Raw genomic sequence first — 22,061 nt, 5'->3', positions numbered from 1 at the left:
CATATATATATATATACACACACACACACACATATATATATATATATACACACACAAATATATATAAATATTTTAAAAGACATCATGAGATTCGAACCTGAGATTATTAGTGTGAAAAACACTCTCCTAACCACTCGACAAACTGTTTTCAGTTTGGTCGAGTGGTTAGGAGAGTGTTTTTCACACTGATCCCAGGTTCGAATACCATGATATTTTTAAAATATTTTTTTGGTGAAAACAGTTTAATCGAGTGGTTAGTAGAGTGTTTTCCACACTATATACAGTACATATACATACATATATAGACATATTATATATACATATACATACATCATACATATATATATGTATGCACATATAATTTACAATTATATATGTGCATACATATACACACATATAATTTACAATTTAGTCTTCACAGTATATGATATATATTAATCATAATACTAATAGAGATAAATTTTAAACCACCTTGCAGTAATACTATAATTATATATAAATTTTGTACATACACACACACATATATAATATATATATATATATATATATATTAATATTTACAATTTAACCTTCACAGTATATGATATATATATATATATAAATCATAAATCATAATACTAATAGAGACTTTTAAACCACCTTGCAGTAATACTATAATTATATATAAATATAATATATATATTATATAATTATATTATATATATAAAATATATATAAATAAAGAATGAATACAGCAATTTAAAATAAATCACAGCAAGATATTTGTTTCACAAGATTTTATTTATTTCATTTTCACATCCAAAGTAAACAATAATCATTGAGCATGAAATAATTGTTTAAAAAATAAGTTACTATCACTAAATAATTAAATGAAACTACAAAAAATCAATAATTAAACAAAGGAGCAAAACCAAAATATAATATTGTAATAAATTTAATAATACTGAAGTTAAAAATATGAGAGCACAATTCAGTATGAGCATCAGCAGAAGTGTCATTCTAAAAAAAATCACATGACTACTCTAAGGCCACATTCAAATATTAACCGGTCAATCATGCTTTAAAATTTAAACATTCTGGGTTTAAAGTTCCATGGATTGGCTGGGGAATATAACAAATAAACATATCAAGGCTTGCTGATCAAATACATGGCTATAGACTCGCACAAAATCAGGCCTGTTTTACTCTTAAAAATTTAAACTTTAAACTTTGAACAAAAAACAAGTTTGGTGGAAAAAATAGATATTCAAAAATGTAAAACATTTGGTCTTTTCAATGACTGTATGTCAATGACATATTTATGAATACATACCTTCTTGTATTATAACTAGTTTTGGTTATGTAAGCAATTTCTGAGGTAAGCTTTGTCCATGAATGATAATCTAATATTTGGCATTCACCTCACAAAATTCAAGTCATTAACACATTCATTGGGTTTTTTAGAGAATATGGTGGACCAAATTAACTTGGCCATTAGTTGAGCAAATTACATGTCAATCATGCCTGTCTTTGGGTCTTGTAAGAATCTATAGAATAACCATAGTTCACATGTTATTCCCTAAACAGTAATCCATATCAAAAATTGATCCAATACTCAAGAAACTAATTCGAATTATGCTGGACAGCTCAACTACATGTTAACAGAGTATAGTATATTTTGGTTAAAAGTTATACAAAGTATTGCACATCTAAACATGAAATTTATTATAAATTAAAGCTTTGAACATTATTCACCTACATACTAAAATAACAAAAAACTCTACAATTTCAAAGAAGTATCAAAACCGAATACAGGAGGCTAAGAAAAAGCAACAATTTTTGGCCTATTGTTAATGAAAAAATATTAATATAAAGAAGACAGAAAGATTGAGAAAACTCAAATGCGCAAGTACTGTACTATCTGCATGGTGTAGGATGAAAACCTATTCAATACTAGCACTTCACATCTACAATGGCCCTCCATGAGTAGTTAAATACAAACACTAATAGACATATTCCAATATAATCCTGTGCTATTATTAAAATCTATATACACTAATACATTATTATAAAGTGGAATTTTCAGAAGACGAAGGACAATGTAATCTGAAAATCAATAACAGATTCAATAAATGAAAACGCACGTCCCATTTGCATGTTATTAAGATAATGTTGATGAAATTCTACATTACAAGATGCATTCATCTACCTTTTAAAAAAAACACATCAAAGAAATTACAAAATTTGTTTTAGAAGACATCATATCATGGTTGATAGTGGCACCTAATATTAAATTGATTGACTGTTCAAGTTGATTTAGGTAGATTTTACTGTTTATATATTATACTATGCTTTAAAAAAAAAAACTATTTGGAAATAAAGATGATTTAAGTAAAGAGATCGATATTGTGTATCGATAATTGTTTCAACTAACTGTGAACTTAGGGTTAATTTACATTCGACATCCAGACTTCATCAACTTGATGCTGACTTACACTTACAGCAATTGGCTGTTAAATCAACAAATACAGTAAATCTGATACAGTACCAATGATAAATTAATTTCTAAGAACAATACAATTTTCAAACGATAAATTAATTCATCAAATAATTAATATTTAAAAGTATAAATTACTGTACTACAAATCATACCATTCATATTATTTCTCCTGACGCAAAAATGACATTGGAATATAAATTACTAATAACAATATAGAACCCACATTCACTGCAAGGCAACCTTATAGAAATAAAAATAACCAAATTAATTTAAGGCTAATATTACAATGTTATCTCGTTATAATAGATAATATCACATCTTCATTAGAAGTATGCACTTCCTCAATTTATATTACCATAATTTATTAATACCAACATAATTGAATAATAATAATTAGTACAGTCAAGCAAGTACTTGGTATATACCGTATTAACAGCCAACTCATAAATTCTAAAATAGTATCTTATATTACAAAATAATTACATTTACTGCTTTATATTACCTGTCAAAATATTATTGCACACATCACATTTTGTTCTTGATTTCAAAATAATTTACAAGGTCCAATTTATGATAAAATAACAAAATTCAAAAATGCCTCTTTGTAATTTCCATAATAGCCTCTCTGGGTACTTTACACATCAATTTTAATCTATTCTGATCAACTGATGAAGCTAAAAATAGAACTAACAAAACCTTATTTACTCACAAGATAACAATTTAATTTGGCATGACATACTTTAAAAAAAACAGGGATAAACATAGATGATAAAAAAATAAATTAGAAAATAAGGTGGTATGGTACTTCCAGTAAGGACTTATAAATTTCAAATTAAAATAGCTTTCTCGAAATTTGAAGTACTGGAGATGAAAAGGTGGTATGAAGATTGGTTGGTATACCTGTACTAATATCTAAGTATAATACTATACTATATTGGTGCAACATAAATTTAGTATAGTACCAAAATATACCAATGCAACATCAGTAACCGGTATGTTATGGTTGTATACTGTATGTTGCACCATTATAGTATAAACTAGTATAAGAAAACAAAGTTTATTTTTTTCCCGCCCTTCTCTGACGTTCTTTAAAAAAATAAGTTTGTGAAACAAGGTATAAAAAAAGTCTTGTCTAATCTTATTGGGCTTGTAACTGCAGCCATTAAAATCAGAAATAATTGGATCTATCTGAAAAAAATCCTACAGAAATAGGTTCAATAATTGAATCCTATTCACAATTTACCAATAAATTATCATAAAAATTCCAATTTACTGTTATAATACAATACATGCCCAAATGCGAGGTAGGTTGGATCATAATAGACCTTTAGCACAATAGCTACAGTATACTATTACTAGTAATATTTACATCCACCTGTTCTAGGCCAACCATGTTATCAATTTCAGGCTTCCTGTGGGGATTCAAGAGGGGATAACATCATTGAGTATATGCTGGATATTCTAGGAGAAATTTTCACCTACAGTATTCATAACTACTACTATAGAACACAATGATTTTGATTAGTCATATTCTTGGAAGACTTATTTATTATAGAATATCTTTATATAAATTTGACACAATTCAAATAATAATCATTAAAAATAGCCTTAGTATAGCTGCTAGTCTGTCTTATACATCAGACACGGTACAACAAACCATCTCATATCTCATATGAGTTTTTGAGGAGAAGAATTTTCATTTTTTTAATTAGATTTTTTCTCTACAGCCAGCCAAGTACTTGTTGACCTTACTGAGATGCCTGCATATTAAATTGTAAATACAAAGGGCTTTCATTATCCATAAGAATATTCGTAGTAGCATGCATAACAATGTACTGTACTATAATTATATGAGTGTATTTGTAGTTAATAGCAGTCAACAGGTTTAGTGTTAAAATTGTTATCGGTTCTCAGGCCTAAGTAATTTTTTTCTACTCAAGTATAAAATCTATTTTTTTTAGTTATATGCTTTATTATTCTTATATTTAAAATGCAGGAAAAAGACCATAACAGGTTATTTTGGTCTTTTTTTAAAATTTAATCTCCACAGAAATTAAGGATAAAATTGTAATTGAAAAAAAGGCTTATCATCTTGGAAATGAACTATAGAGGGCAGCATCCTTTACTATCAATACTTTCATCAACCAGATTCAGTGACTTCTCTATCTCCTTATCTTCTTTATCGAGAAGGTATCGTGCCATAATGTACATCGCCCTCAAAACATTGTCACCACTTTTTGCACTGGTTTCCATGAATGAACAGTTGTATGTCTAGAGATGGAAAAGACAAAAGTAGCTGCTTCAAATACATTTCTATTCATGATTCAGATATTAATAATGAATAAACCACAACTTGAACTTCAAAAATAGCTGTTATTATAGGCAGCTTCAAATTAACTTGGTAAAACTTGGTAACCAAATTAACTGGGTAAATAACTTGATAACCCAATTAACTGGGTAAATAAATTGGTAAAAATTTATTTACCAACAGTTGTAATTACGATTACAATTGTCAATTACATTTCATTATATAACCCAACTGTGATGAATGCATTCCTCTACACAAAAGCACCTCCCCATTTAAACAGGAAGCTAAAACTTAATAAATGCTGGCTATGCCATTCACTGTAATTGCTCATGGCTCCTGCCCTGTGACCAAGATAGTGGTTTCAATGCATGTTTTTGATTAGTATTCCGAATTTCTGTTTACCATCTATTAGGTTGACTTGTGTACATATTCATACCACTGTTACATCATATTTGCATAAATCAGTCACATGAATTGCAGTCAGTCACCTGATTTGTACAGATCAGTCACATAATTTGTATAGATCAGTCACATGATTTGTATAGCAGTCACATGATTTGTATAGATCAGTCATATGATTTGAATAGATCAGTCACATTATTTGAATAAATGAGTAACATGATTTGTATAGATATGTCACATGATTAGTGTAGATCAGTCACATGATGCAATAGATCAGAATGTTTTCATTTCATGTTTTTTTTTTACCTACCTCAGCAAACTTTCTGGCAACATCATCCTTGACTGGCTTAAGTTCTTGTTTCTGAACCAAGTCAGTTTTGTTACCAATCATCATCTTCACTACTCCATCTTCTGCATTCTCCTGTTATAAAATAATGAATTTGCATACCATTACTTTTAATATATCAGGTTAACTACTTTAAACTATCTGACATAGAGATTCCATATCTATTATTATCAATCACCATGCTTAAAACTTTGCACTAAACTTGTCAAATGGAAATGCAAATTACATGTATAGACAATTTCTAATTATTTATGTGTTGTTTATTTATAAAGGGATATAGTGTATACTACTATGATAAAAATATCAATAACAGTATTATAAAACAACAAATGAAACAGTAAGCAACAGTACAACCACCACAACAACAGCAATTAACAATAAGAGCAACCACAATACAAATAATAATAAACATAGCAGCAACAACAACAACAGCAGAGCAGCAACAACAACAGCACAGCAACAAGAAAAACATCAACAAAAATATAATATGTATGGAGGATCTATATGCTACTGTATACATTAATACAGAATATAATTGTATGCACACGCTGTTGGATAATGGCTAGGTTGTAGCAAAAATTGGAAAATTAAGTTATTGGTATTTTCAGATGCTTGAGAATGTAATCTTTAAAATGACTTGACTCATTGAAATTGGACATTTCAAGCATGTTATTGGGAAGTGATAGTATAGCACTCTTAAAATCCAGATATACATAATTTTGAGTAATTGCACACTATTTTGTATAGAACAATATAAAGTATAGAACAGCAGCACATCGAGAGTAACAATATAGAATTTATTCTCTAGCTTTCGTCCACACAGTGGACTTCATACAGTTTCCTGATGTTGACCACTTCTAGAAGAAACACATTGGGACATGTTAATGTATTGTGATTTTAAAAAATTTTTAATTTAGGCCAATTTTGTGCTCTCATATTTTATAACTCATTACTCAATATTGGCCTAAGTGACAACTTTCATTTTTGCCACAACATGCTTCATATACTGTATGCATATTGTAAATGTTCAATACTGTAAAATGTACAAAATGAATTACTTGCACAGTACTATATGCCTCATATACTGTATGCATATTATAAATGTTCAATACTGTAAAATGTACAAAATGAATTACTTGCACAGTACTATATGCCTCATATACTGTATGCATATTGTACATGTTCAATACTGTATAATGTACAACATGAATTACTTGCACAGTACTACTATATGCCTCATATACTGTATGCATATTGTACATGTTCAATACTGTAAAATGTACAAAATGAATTACTTGCACAGTACTATATGCCTCATATACTGTATGCATATTGTACATGTTCAATACTGTATAATGTACAACATGAATTACTTGCACAGTACTATATGCCTCATATACTGTATGCATATTGTACATGTTCAATACTGTATAATGTACAAAATGAATTACTTGCACAGTACTATTGTTAAGCACACTATACTCAATGCATGCACTATGCCTCAAATACTGTATGCATATTGTACATATACAATACTGTATGCCAAAAAATATAAAATACTTGCAAAGTACTACATTTATTGTTAAGCACACTATACTCAATGCATGCTCAATGTATGTACTATGCCTCATATACTCTATGCATATTGTACATATACAATACTGTATGCCAAAAAAAAAATACTTGCAAAGTACTACATTTCTATTGTTAAGCACACTATACTCAATGCATGTACTGCTGCATATACTGTATGCATATTGTACAATACTGTATACAAAATGAATTACTTGCACAGTACTACGTTTATTGTTAAATATTCAATGCATGTACTAACACGTTATATTTTCATTGCGGATTTTTTGGGCTCAGTACGGACTCCAAAAGTATGCATTTTCTTTTAGTTTTAAGGTTTATGCGGATTTTATAAGTCCGCAATGAAGATATAACGTGTTTACTATGTGCACTCTCAAATGTACTGAATATTGAATGTCCCTAAAAATGCAACTATATAATATACAGTTTCAATACTATTGTGTATTGTATACATCATTTTATCAGGTCTATTTTGAAACAGCGATACCAACGTCTAGCAATTTTCACTGGGAGACATCCAGCAGCCTAGCCTGAGCAAATGTTGTTGTTCCAGAGACATATGTCATTTTGATTACCTTGACAACCAAAAACACAGATGGTTTTATGCGCCCCATATTTCCTGTTTTTTTTTTTTATTTTGTTTTCAAAGACTAGCCTAGGCTTCTACAAAAACAAGGTCGAACACCAGTCACAGAGCACAGATAAACACCGGTGGAAACTACCATAAAGCAAAATGACTAGGCCTCTGGATGTCCCCTGGTGGTAGTTGTCAGGTTCTCAAAAATTTTAATTTCAAATTTAGCAAAAATACCTCAATACTGTTCATCCAGTTACGAACACTCAGGAACGAGCCCTCACAATTCACATCATACATGACGACAATACCATCTGCTTTGCGGAAGTACTGTTTAGTGATGCTGCGGAACCGCTCCTGTCCCGCCGTGTCCCAGAGCTGCAACGCAACTATTTTATTTTCTACTTTCACTGCCTTGATCCTAAAATCAACACCTGAAAGGAAAAATGTTTTAATGCCTTTTTACTTCATATATATATTAATATGCATTAGATTGGATTGGATTTATTTGGTGTAAACCCAAGGATAATCCACAAAAGTCTGAAGAAGTCTTATTTAAAGTGGATGGTGGTGATTGATAGTACGCTGAGAGACAATCCTCTACTCTTTTCCGGATACTGTACAGCGTGCATACGGGCCATAATGCACACAGGCACGCACAGGACCAACGGCTTATACATTTTTATTTAAAAGACGGTGTGCTAACTTGCATTTCAGCCTTCCGGCTGAAACAAAAGGAGAGCAGCAATGAGAATTGAACCGGGGCCAAGAGATCTTCATGGTTCAGTGGCACAGTGGCTACCACCAGTTTAGCCAACTGAGCTAAGCTGCAATTAACAGAAGGAAGTGTGTGAGCATTAGTACATTATTTAGGTTTATTATAATATATTACTCTATAACTACGGCTCCCACAATAGACATTTCTGGAGCGTCAATCTAATTTAACAACCGACCAATCAGAACAGTGTTTTTTACACTGTCCTTTTTTGGGACCTTAGCAACAATATCCAAGGGCGGGGTTTAGTGGAAAGAACATTATACACTGGTTATGCAACATTGCTAGCTTTCTTGCAACAGTCACTCTAATTATCTTCATCTATGTATATTATCCTTGTTTAGAGTTTGATCATCATTGGCTAAAGTTAAATTTAAAGACAATAGAAAGCCATTTGCAAAAATTTGTGTTGTTTTGTATATATAAAAACATTAGGGGTTCACACTGTCCCATTACTTCCCCAATCATCCAGATGTTTGAAGGTGGCCTTGTAGCTCAATTATTCAATCCTGTGTAAAACCATGATATTAGCATTCACAGAGATTAATGTTATTATTCATATTATTCAATGTAAAGTTGTATTGATTATACTGGTATATTCTAGTGTAAATGCCAAAGTTAAGTTTTTTAAACATAAGAGGATGAAAACGATAAACAAAAATCATGATGTCAATATACTATAATAACTTGGCACTTTAACAAACACAATATATGTAGGCCTAGCATAGTTTTTGAAGGTGAGAAGAGGAGTTGAATAGCATGGTTCTGGGTCAAATTCTTGTGATAGCAGAACAACTCCACTCCCTAAGCCCCTTAAAGAAACTTGGTTGACAAAGAAAGCCTAATCCACCCAGTAATTGAAGTGACATGCTTTTGGTTGCGAATGAAATAAATAAAATAAAAATATACAGACCATCTTACCTATTGTTGCACTGAATGAGTTTTTGAAACTGTCTGTTGTGAATCGATGGAGGAAAGTTGTCTTGCCAACTCCAGAGTCTCCGATGAATACAACTTTGAAAACTCTTTCTGGAATCATAGCATCAACACCTACCTGCTACGAATAAAATATACCACCTCAAAATACACTAATTAAGTTACAAAGTAAGTTTAAGATGTAAAGGCAAGTACGGCCGTCCCATGGTAAAAACAACGTAACTGCTATTATATTTTTGTGCTCTTTCGTTGTTTTACCTTGGAACGACCGAGTAGTGCAATTGCTATTTAGATAAAGCTTCGTATTGGCAGAATTTTTAAAGGAGGGGGGTTTCATATCTTTTTACAAAAGGGTATGCCTATTTCAGACCACACTCACCTCAGCTCACCATGGTTAAGGATATAACACTGCAGATGTCTGAAAATTGCACCCATTGAACAACACCAGTTATGGGAATGTACATATCATTTGAAACATATATTAATCATATACAATATATGAATACATTTTTTTCTAGAATAAATGAAATAAGATATTAAAGCAACCAAAGAAGGCAATTGCCCACGAAGATTTAAAATAAAATCTTGTGATGGGTCTTAGACCAATATGTATCTATAAATTACCTTACCTCTAAGAGTTCAGTTTCCATATCAACTTTAGCCTGACAGCCTACAGGTTCTACCCTCTCTGCCTCCTGGCTTCTGCCTGTTGGAAGTCTTGGCCTGGTGGTTTTAGGGTCTGAGAAAGCAGAGTTTTCAGACACTGGTAGGCTTGGTAAACGCCTTATTCCCTTACTGTGACTACTACTCCTGCAATTAAGCAGCATAGCTTTAAATATCAAATGAAAGATCTTAGGTTTAATGTACATTTTGAATTATTGTTATCATATATAAATGTAGAACTTCCTTTTAGGTCCGGGGGATGACCAAAATATAAAATAATCAGTTATTTATTCATATAGGCCACATAGTTTACTTTTAAACAAGTAATTTTCTCCTATAGAGCAAGGAGGTATAAAATACCTCCTTGTATAGAGTAACCAATATATCCACATCAATATTAAAAAAAATAAATAACATTCTTCAATCTTACCCTTTCCTTATATACATTGTTGAAGTAATTTTTAAATAGCATTTTACATAATTTATTTAAATCTATATTTTGGATTGCTAATATACATGATTTTACTGGTTTCATTGAGCTCTAGATTTGCATTTTAAATACTATTTTGACAGGAGTAAAATTGATAACCAAGAGCAAACATGACAACAGCTGACCAGTCACTCATTACCAAAGTTCAAATGGAAATCAACTGTTATATCTTTTTCAATATTAAGATGAGTGAGATGATAAATATATATATTTTTTTGCGATTTTTACTTACTGTTGGTTTTCATGTCCTAGTTTCTTCTCATTCGGTGAACTTGAAAGACTTCTAACACTTCCGTTACGGTCTTCAACACCATTTTCAAAAGATTTATGTATTTGATTTTTATTTGAATTTGGTGAATGCATGTGTAAATCCTTGCACGATATGTGTCCATTCGCAGAATGAAGTGGTGTACTCGTCATGCACGTTATTTCCGCATTCTCTACATTCCTAAATGGATCACTAGTAAGCACACTTAAATTAGCATTAAAGTCACTGCTACCTGGCTGTTGAGTGCGTGCCAGTATTGCTGTCTGAGTGAAATAATTTTCATCTACCTCAATACTGTCATCACTATCATTGTCTGTAATTTTTTCCTCATTTCTATCCTCTTCATCCTCCTCCCCATCCTCTTCCCCCTCCGACAACTGCTCTTCACTCCCTCCTAATTCTCCTCTTCTTTTTGTTCCTCCAATTTTTTTCCTTTTAGCTCTCGTACTAAGAAGAGAATTAAAAGCATAAATACTGGAAAAACATTCAATAAAAAATAAAAGAACAATACTGTATATAATAATGTCACATGACAAAGTAAACACATTCCACAAACATTTACATGTTATATAAAATTTCACATAATTTTTTAAGACAATTAAGACGTTTACAAGTTGCTTGATTATAAATTATAAATTAGTAACATTTTAATGTCCCACTACCTGGATGAGTTAAGGCCAACTCAGACAGCGTCGGCTGACGCAGCCCGACCCAATTTATCGTCGGGGACAGTCTTAAGCCGTCGTGAGAAACATTAAACACGTTTAATATTCTACTACGCGACTGCCCCCGACGCACACCATCGCGTCTGTGTTCAACTCACACAGACCCGACACGACAACAAATCGCGTCGGGCTGCGTCGGCCGCTGCGGTCTGAGTTGGCCTTTATGGTCTGCTACTCTACTATATTCATGTGGTTGAAACAGCCATCTAGCAGGAATTAAAAAGCTTTTTCTAGACTATCACATTTCATGTGATCTGCCCATATGGGACGTGACAATCATACACCCATACATGGGCAAATTACAGATTTTTGTGATGTAAATTTTCTTTATGTTAGCACTTTTATTCTATATACCAGTATTAGCATTATCCTATTAGGTTATTTATCCAAAGACTACGGAGGTCATGACTTCATAACATCGTATGTATTGCAAAGTACAAATGATGTTAAGTGGTCATTATGGTTAAACATGTGTACTCTATGTATATTAAACTAAAAACTAAACTTTTAATTTTTTTTTTAAAAGTTTTCGCTTGATATAGTACTATAAGCTATTATATTTTGAACTATAATAAAATGGATCGTTCCAGAGTGTCTATCAAACTAACTGATCAATCAGAACAGGGCCATCAAACTATTAAACTGATCAATCAGAACAGGGCCATCAAACTAACTGACCAATCAGAACAGGGACATCAATACGCGCATGTCCCACAAACACACATGGAACCTTAAACGCAATATCCAAGGGGTGTAAGTGAAACGGTCCATTGTTAGAGCATATTCAACACATCAGCCTGAATGTTTATACTGTATGAGGCTTACCGTCCAAAACTAGCGTACTGTCGCTAAATGTTAAAAGTAATTAGCATAAAAACGTGGCAGTATTGTATACTTCAGTACAGAGAGGCCGTAATAATTTTACTCTAAGCCTTGGCAACAGTAAGTCAATTCCATTACAATAAAATATTACTTTAAAGCTTATAATGCAGTGAATATGAATAATATATTAAAGTACATTTTCTAGCTTTGGTTACTTATGTTGTTTTTGGCAAGACAAGCCCCATATTTTCATTAGGAAAAAAATATTTTTAAAATGGTTGATAGAATATGGTGACTTGGTTCTTATTTTTTTTTTTTTTTATCTTAACATTTCAACAGTCACAATAGCAACAAAGGCAATACAGTACTACTATGACAGACATAAAAAATAGATTTACACACAAACACCAGAGTGATGAAAATATCAAATTTTGACTACAAAGTTTGTAGTCACACAATACACTAGCACAATTACATCATGTATACAAAATGCCAACAGCAGTGTTAGAAATGAGACAATTAATTTGTATAATAATATACATTTAAAAAGTAAATTAACTATATAATTAAAAAATCATTTAAGATTATATATAAGAAAATATGATCGAAAAAGATAGTAATAAAGAAATTTAATATTGGGTTAAAGCATAATAACTATCGGAAATTTTAGATATTGTTAGCTGTTGTAGGAATTTGCAGGGGCAGATCCAGAATTTTCCAAACAGGTAGGAGAGGGGGCAGGGGGCAGCAAATGTTCAGAATTTCAGAATAGAAAAGTGAGTAGCGCTAATTTCAATACATAACATTAGGGAACAGTTAACTTAATTTAACTGTTCCCTGATAACATTGATATGCATTGAAATTTTTTATATTTAGTGGCAAAACTGGGGGGGGGGGCACACACGCTCCCATGTCCTCTCTAGTGGATCCGTGCCTGGTTTGTGTTTATCCACTACTTACATGCATTATTCACTAAATTTCTTTGTATTTGTAATGAGCAAACTAAACACATTTATTGGAATTCAATGGTGAGTTGCTAATATTTTGAAGAAGTTTTTATGTTGTTAGAATTTTTGCAATGTATTTCAAAAAGCAGTTCTGAATGCAAGGCCTTGCAATTTTAAGAATCAAAAATAGTGCAGGTGTTGTTCACAACTATCAACATTTTTGCAGGTGTACAAAGAGTTCTCCCTTCCTCCAATCTTAAAGGGTACATAAAAAATGTTAATTTTGCAAATTATTCTCTATTTTTTGTGAAGTACTTTACTAGGTTACATAAACATGTATCATCCATTGTTGCATTATAATTGGTCGGAAAATTTAGTATTTTAAATATTGCATGTTATTTTGAATCAAAATTTTCACGCATATATAAAGTGGAGAAATTTACTGATTGTACACTGAAATGAAATGTTGATATATTGTGAACAACCCACTGTCATCGATTAAAAAAGTGAACAATGAAATTTGTTTTGCCAGTTGCTAAAATTATACTAGAATACAATATAGATTAAAATATGGTTAGAAATAAAAAATTTAAATATTATAATATTAATTTACTATAATTAAATCATTGATGAGCTGCATATGATTATTTCTTCACAATCTTTGCTTTGTTTTACAGGAAAGCAATCATGTATATCATCTATGAAGATCATAGAAAGAATAGGGTTAGGGGTCAATATTCCATTGGCTACTTTAATTGAAGAACACAAAATATAACATGAAATATGCAGCTGGTATTAACTACTAGAACATTATTAGATAGATTATTAGATAAATTTACATACACCACTGTTAGTAGCATTGATATGACAGGACCATTAATAGGAGGTTTACATCCCCGGAAAGTGGGATATGGTAAAGAGTAAAAATCTCCATCAGCTCTTGTTGTATGGCCCAGTCCCAACAACAACCTGCCATATATGGCCATATACATACCAGTATTACTAGCATGCCATGATTACTATGATTATTAATTATGATAATTGATATACAGTTAGTTATATTTATTTTTTCATGCAGTTATAACATACATTGTAACTCAGAGTTCTCAATACAAGTGCCAACCAGACAGTACAAAATTGAATAGTTCTTATAATTCATCTATTTACCCACTATAAATTACGGTATCTGTACATAGTAATGTGTTATGTAAAAGTGTGAAAACTCTGAGCACAGCTCTGGTCAAGACAAACAATATAAACTGTTCTTACAAGCTTTTACAGACACACTTATACAAAACATTTAAAGTCAGACTCCGGAGGAAAACAATTTTTTGATATGTTGCAGAACTGATTTTTCTAAGACAGAAAAAGGTTGTTTGACGAAAAACTGGGGAACGGTGAACGAGATACAGATTTTTGAATATTTAAAAACTGAGGGAAAAAGGGGTGTAACTGCCCATTTTTACACCTTTTTCCCCCAGTTTTTTTAATATTCAAAAATCTGTATCTCGTTCACCGTTCCCCAGTTTTTCGTCAAACAACCTTTTTCTGTCTTAGAAAAATCAGTTCTACAACATATCAAAAAATTGTTTTCCTCCGGAACCTGACTTTAATAGCATATTGATTGACACTGGCAGGCAAATATTATGTACAGCAGGTGGCCAAAATGCAAATGAGTAATTAGCATATTATTAATGATGTTCATCCATTAGGTCGTTAAGAACATTAAATACCTTGGTGTACTGACGGAGGAAATCTCCTGGAAAGAGTGGGAGTGAAAGAACTTTGCAGCATACACGCGGAATGGAATGACATGAAAAAGAGAAAAAGAGGGAGAAATACCACACCGTTCAGAAAGAAGATGTAGGTGATGATTTAAAAAAAACACCTTTTATACACCTGTATGCAAATCTGCATTCACAGTCAAATAGAATCTGGCATTATAAATTATACGATTGACGTTGTAATAATATAATTTTAGGTACATCTTGTTAAATATTTCCAGTGTCTCAATTTTTTTTTTTTTTGCACAAATGGTGTTCTTGTTTTATCTCTCATTTGACAAATGCAACTAAGAAAAAAAAAACACCTTGATAATTTAAAATAGAAAATTAAAACAATAACCAAATAAAAACCATATGGAGTTGAAATTGTATAGAAAGTTGTTTAAACATATAAAAGTTGATGAACTAAAATAATGTATTGATTTACCAATCTGATAAAGAAGAGGTCAACCCAACTAGACAAAAGAAACTACTTGTTTATCATATTTATTAATACAGATGCGTTTTTTACCATTGTTAAATGTGACTGGCTCTGGCAAAAACAGCCGTTTGTAGGAAAAATTCAAAATTGAGCTTTTGGTGTTTTTAGATTCTGTATGAAGTCTTTTTAAACACAGTGTTTATTTCATAGAAATTGGTTGAGTATTAGCATGAATTTATGAATATTTAATTGATTGGATATCAGCCATGTAGGTTTGAGAAAACAGCTTCCAAAGAATTCAAAATCAATAATTCATTATTAAGATTTGTATTTTTAGAATAATTTTAACATACTTTTCTATTAGATTTAGTAATTGATATATTGCAGAAATGTACATCCATATATCTTCTTTCATAAAATGCAAAAACATGAAAATAGCATTTTGGGTGCTTGTGGGAAATTTGAAATTGCGACAAATGGAGGGTTTTGCCAGAGCCTGTCACAAATCTCCCTTAAAGGCAAAAAGGTTTGAGCCACTTCACCCTTACAACAGAGGTGAAATCTGACCATAAGCCCTGAACTTCCTGCCAGAATAGACCCCTTGTCAGAAAAACCACAACTAATAATAAGCAAATAAATTATATTTTCTGGTTACAATTAGAAACCACACCCATATCCCAAAACCCACAATCAACAATTTTCATATATGGCTACCAAGTTTTAGAATATAAAATATGAACCAGTGAAGATGCCTTATGAAAAGAACATGTTTTTTTTTTTTCTCAACCGCAAAAGAAAATTATTTGATAATGATGTCTAAGCATTAATAAATACTCACTTGGTAGGACTGTCATTAAAATAATTAGCAAGAATCGAGCCTTGTTTCACCATCTTCTTTTTTGGTCTATTCTTACGAGATGCCTGGAAGGAATACAAACTAGTCAAATATATGTATGCCAGAAGATGATATAACAAATCTTTAGGTGTTATAGTGTAATAATCATATTTTTATTACAAGCACATATAATCAGGTTATGAATATATTAAATCAATGATCAATGTATGAGTGATCTAGTAACACATGCCAGTGATATATATATACATAAACTATATACACAAGTACATTCCTGTCATAGTATCATCATTACAATCACTCTGCCATCACCACCATAAACCTTATTACCATATCATCATTACTACTCAACCACCACCATCACAATCTTTATATCTTTTATTTTCATCAACATCATCACAACAATTCTCAGTAGCCACTTCATAACACCATTATTTTTTGCAATTGTGGTATATTACGTCATCCATTAGTCAAAACAAATATTTTGAAATATTCCCTTATTCCATCAGCAATACACCTTTTTAATAATAAATTCGTTAGATAATTTTTCTGCATAAAATCATTCATTTTGACTATTATTAAATTCCATTGAAAAGAAATTGCTGTTTCTTTCTAAATTGCTTTTAATATAGTTTATTCAATTATTTTGAAACTTGCTATGTTTGCTCAAACCTTAATTGCAATAACAATTATATATTAATAAACAATTCAATTGTTAATCATATTCATAATATGGGCGCGAAGGTGAAGTGGGGCTCAATGATCAGTTCAGGGGCGCTAACTTGCAAAAGTCTTCCATTAGGTGAGACTTTTTTTATACTTTATTCGCAAAATTATTTTTTCAAAGATCGTCAGAGAAGGGCAGAAAAAAAAATTTGTTCTTTTATTTAGCAAATGGTTCTGCCAAAAACATCCTGACAGAGAAAATCAAAATAAAATGTGATTGTTGAATGTAATCTGTGTAATAATGGGATGGTTAAATGCTTTAAATATATATAATTAGGATGAAATATATACATCTTAATTTGGTGATTTCAATTCAGCAGCGGCCGAAATAAAAATTTAAAAAATCTTTTATTTTTTTCTGCAATTTCCATTATTTTGTGGCGGTGGGTACGCTAATTGACCAAAAATAAAATTGAATTTTCATTTGAAATCGTCGAAATCATAAAAAAGTCTTGGTGATAACAGATTGTGGTAAAGACCTATAATACATATGAAGACAAGGCTACATGATATAAAATATGATTGGATGTACCTTTACAGAACATTGTCAAGAGAAAAAATGTAGTTTAATCTACTTTAGGCTATACTAATCACGAACACTAAGTGAGTAGTTGGACATGCTATGAATTCAAAACACAGTGTGCAAAAATGGTACAAATAGAAATAACAATAACAATTAGTGCAATAATAACATATTGCAGGTGTATGGGTAATAGCAGCAGCATGAGTAGCCATAGATGCTGGGGCACAGTAATTAGCAGCAGTCACAGCAGCAGTAGAAAGAGTAGTTCACTAATATTGAAGGTGCAGCTTGGTGTTTAAGATGCTTGCCTTCCAGTCTCAGGTCATTGGTTTAATCCTGTTACAGCACAGAATTTATACTCAATACTCAAAAAACTTCTCCACTTTCAAAAAACCTGGTTTCCATAACAATGCTCCACACTATCGCTAACATTCGCCAACCATTGTCTGTGACTATCGGTTTATTCTCGGACCAATAAATATTTGAACACTAGGCCCTATGCCTTCTATTTCTCTTTAAACGTTATTAAGTTCCTTTATGCTCTTGTCATATATAAAATTATTATTTCATATTTAACAACTTTTATCAAAAATTAGATTTTATCCTCTCACAAGAAAATCAAGTGTAATGATTGTTATCATCACTACTCAGATAGTCTTCCAACTGCATCCGCAGCCGACAGCTATGTAGCGTAGCATGCTTTACAGAAACCAGGCTTATAGTAAGCCCCATAGTTTTGGGACTTAATTGGTTTATAAAGCATCACATTATTATATTTACAGCATCCTTAATATAGCCAAGAGTATCAGCCAAACTTCCAGGATAGGCTGGAAGAGTCACCCTCTAAAATGGTTAAAAAATAATATGTGGTTGTGATATTAGGAGCAGCAGCAGTAATAGTAGTATTAGTGGTAGTTGTAGTTAAACGTTGACGATTTCATAACGTTACTACAGTATGTTACCTTCCCAGTATATGCGGGTACCCATTTATCATCCTGGTCTGTCTCTCCCTGTATAAATGGGTAGCGGCACATGCTGGGAAGGAAGCGATCCCTTCCAAGCATTGCAGTGTGGACATGCTCAATGCTTAAGAAAGAGGGACTCCAGACCTGTACAGGTTCAACTATCTACTTTGATAACAGAAAAAGTATTGCTTTGAATGGATCTTGAAATAATGAGAACAAAATGGCTCTAAAAACCTAAATGATCACAATACTGAAAACAAACTAAAAAAAAAAAACAAAAAAAAAACTACATTTGATATAAACCTTTCTTCTTTAATAAATAATTATGAAAATAAGGTGTGTTTGTGATAGCTATGGTTTTTTTTAAAGCTAACTGTGCAGTGACAAGGCATGTTATAAATGCTTGTATATTATACCTCCATCAATTCCTCCTCCAGACTTGGCGCCCTCTAGTGTGTGACAAGATCGAAGCAAAAGACAAGAAAGCATTGAAAACATTAAATAATGCAAAACATTGACATACAACACACATACATGGGAACAAAAAACAATTTAAAAAAAGTACTGAATCGGAATTTAATATCAAATATATTTACACATATAATCACACATAATACTTTTAAAGTAAATACTAGAATATAAATGTGTGGCAGACAAAACTATTACCACAAAATATAACCACTTAAGTTTTAATTAACACAGTCAAATCCTTCATGTTACTTGAAATAGTTCACTCTGTGAACAAATTCTTATAATTATTAGCAATAAGTCCCTGTTATTTATTATTCCTGTAAGAATATAATACAGCCACCAAAATTATTTCATCTTTACAAGAGAAATGCTACAGAATAGTCTAGTATTTGTATCAAACCCCCTAAATTTTGATCAATCCTAAATGCACCACATGTGTATAATCCCATCTCCTAATTTCAGACGATTGAGATTAAAATTTTATGTGCCTCAAATGAACATTAAATGAAAGTAAAACAAACCAAAAATGAGTTACTTATAGGCGCCGCGGTGGACTCCCTGAGGCTTACTGTAGGCTGGACCTCTTGATAGTAGCCTTGATAGTACAGGCCCACAGTTGTTAGCATTTTATGTTCCCTGGACAGAAACCCATCTCCCAAATGCAACTCGATTAATAGAAGAGGTGATGGGCTTACAAACCTAACCATTAATTATGTTTATTCTTGGAGGTATAATACCTACAATACTGCCCTCTATAAATTACAAAACAATAATGCTACCAAAGGGTTTCCATGTAATTTGTTGATCTGTGTTTTTGTGGTCAAGTATTGCTGCTCTGTCAGTACAAATAGAGTACCATTTTTGAGAAGAGTTGTTTTTGGAATTGGTCTTGTGTAAAACACAAATGGCCCATGTGTAATAAAGAGCTCATTCTCTCTTCAAAAATTGATGGTTTTTTATGCTATATAGCAAAGCCTTTTAATATTACTCTATTCCAATCATACACACAAATAAATCAATGGTTTGATATTGATGATGGTGATGACGACAATGATGATAATGAGTGCTCTCTGAAACTGATTTGCTTGATAAAAAGATCCAGTTCAGAAATTAAATTTGTATTAAAAACATATTATTAACATGTAGCCCAATAATTGAATTAGTCAGTTGACAGTCTGTTGACGCCAATATTTTTATTATTAAAAACACTCATAATTCCAGGCCTACTTGCAATTACAAATTTTCTAGAACAGTGTGATACCATAAGTTACTTTCACTTTTAGATTTATTTTTTGGTTGCATGTTAATATTTTCCCCCATTTTTTTCCCAATGAAGAATGATGAGTTCAGGATAATTACATTTACACCTATGTCAGCTCCAAACTAATTAAGTTTGTTGGTGAGGCTTTATAATAAACAATTGATAAAATGAAAGTCAGTAAAAGCAGCAAACACAGCAATGTGCAGTGATTATTATGATCAACACATTCAAATGTTGTACTGAAGAAAAAGCAAAAATAAGATAAGACTTGTTTTTGGTGTTGCAGTGAAATTGGAGCTGTCATGAAGCAAACAGACAATTACAAAACAAAAAAGAGAGAGAGAAAAAGAAAGACATGCAAGCAATCAAAACAAAACTACATAATGAATTACGTTTATTAGATTTTGTCTGATGAAGTAGAGGAACATTCAACAGACATGGAACAAACAATTTGGTGTTGATCAGGGATGCCTAAAACAAATATACTGTACACTAAAGCCAAAAACTCACTGTGCCCGAAGGTCGTCAGCCGCGCAATTCTATGGAAAATGCAACGGCGCGATGCACACGGAATGATAGTTTTTAATGAGAATCTGTTCAGGCTGCCACCGACAATCAGCAGACGATTTCGCGTCGCAATTTCGGGAATGGAGTTGGATTTGACGGCCGAACGATACAGCGAGTTCTCAGCTTAAGAGTCTGACAAACATAGTCTATGGCTAGTCTATTAGGAAATCAGAATTTCTCATTTAATTTAAGAATGAAGATTATTATAATATGAGTAAAACAAATGCAAGAGTAAAATACACTTCAAACAACAATTGACTAAATATTAACTAGGGTCACACTGTGTGTCGATGGTCAGCAACTGATGTAATTGCTTGGAGACCAAAAAGCGATGAAATGAATGCGACAGAAAATGTTTAATGATGATCCCCTCTGACTAAGAGGGAGTATTGTTATATGCAGTGTGCCCTGCTTTGGCCTCATGAAATGAAAAAAAAACTCTACTTTTCTAGTTTTGAAAGGCATGTGGGAATCTAAGAGGGAGTATTGTTATATGCTCATACAGAACAGAGATGAATTTGTCAGCCAACTGTAGGTACAGTAGTTGCAGTGTGCCCTGCTTTGGCCTCATGAAATGAAAAAAAATAAACTCTACTTTTCTAGTTTTGAAAGGCATGTGGGAATCTACTATGCAATCATCTACACACTTTCTGAAATAACTATCTTACTTTTTATTAAGGTAAGCAGAAGAGTTGTTAATAGCATTAACCTCGGTTTCCATAGAATCGCTCACCCTACTGGCGACAGTCGCCGACAGATGTCGGGAAGTTGAACCTGGTTCGACTTTGCTGATTGGGTTGCAGATTGCGTCAGCAGCTAGCAATGCACCCTCATTTGTCTGCAACGCAATTGGCTAAGTTGAACCATGTTCAACCAACCCAAAAACTGTCGGAGACTGTCGCCGATAGGGTGAGCGATTCTATAGAAACGGGGCTTTACATTCAGAAAATGTGCACTATGAGAATATTTGTGATTTTTAATAGGTCGTTTCTGAGGTAGAAGGCATCTTTTTTACAGGATGGTTCTAATTTTATCTGCAAAGAAGGGAATTTCTTGAGTAGCATATAGATGAAAAATACACTCCTTTTATACCTCAATCAAATTGATTTTGTTTTCTGTTGTGACCTAAAAGATATAGAACTGATAAGTAACTTCATCACTT

General features: G+C 32.0%; 1 protein-coding gene across 8 annotated transcripts in view; it reads right to left on the bottom strand.

Annotated features, from left to right (window-relative positions):
- Positions 1 to 821: 821 nt before the first annotated feature.
- The window catches only part of LOC117114777 (ras and EF-hand domain-containing protein-like), a 58,940-nt gene continuing 37,700 nt past the window's right edge, over positions 822 to 22,061 (bottom strand). For 4 of the 8 annotated variants that reach the window (XM_033258465.1, XM_033258470.1, XM_033258468.1 and 1 more), the window contains 9 exons: positions 21,992 to 22,024; positions 19,017 to 19,049; positions 16,372 to 16,454; positions 10,799 to 11,281; positions 10,043 to 10,223; positions 9,399 to 9,534; positions 7,940 to 8,136; positions 5,500 to 5,610; positions 822 to 4,750 (listed from right to left, as the gene is read on the bottom strand). In XM_033258465.1, the coding sequence (XP_033114356.1) occupies positions 4,583 to 4,750; positions 5,500 to 5,610; positions 7,940 to 8,136; positions 9,399 to 9,534; positions 10,043 to 10,223; positions 10,799 to 11,281; positions 16,372 to 16,454; positions 19,017 to 19,049; positions 21,992 to 22,024 (1,425 nt within the window). In that variant the 3' untranslated portion in view covers positions 822 to 4,582. The remainder of the gene's footprint in view (positions 4,751 to 5,499; positions 5,611 to 7,939; positions 8,137 to 9,398; positions 9,535 to 10,042; positions 10,224 to 10,798; positions 11,282 to 16,371; positions 16,455 to 19,016; positions 19,050 to 21,991; positions 22,025 to 22,061) is intronic. The other 4 variants (XM_033258471.1, XM_033258472.1, XM_033258469.1 and 1 more) reach the window with 3 other exon arrangements.

The sequence above is a fragment of the Anneissia japonica genome, unplaced genomic scaffold (genome assembly GCF_011630105.1).
Source record: "Anneissia japonica isolate Jap-2015-1 unplaced genomic scaffold, ASM1163010v1 scaffold288140_len288450_cov173, whole genome shotgun sequence".
In the NCBI taxonomy this organism is placed as follows: Eukaryota; Metazoa; Echinodermata; class Crinoidea; order Comatulida; family Comatulidae; genus Anneissia; species Anneissia japonica.
The sequence above is the reverse complement of the archived record's forward strand: the minus strand, read 5'-3'. Positions and strand labels throughout refer to the sequence as shown.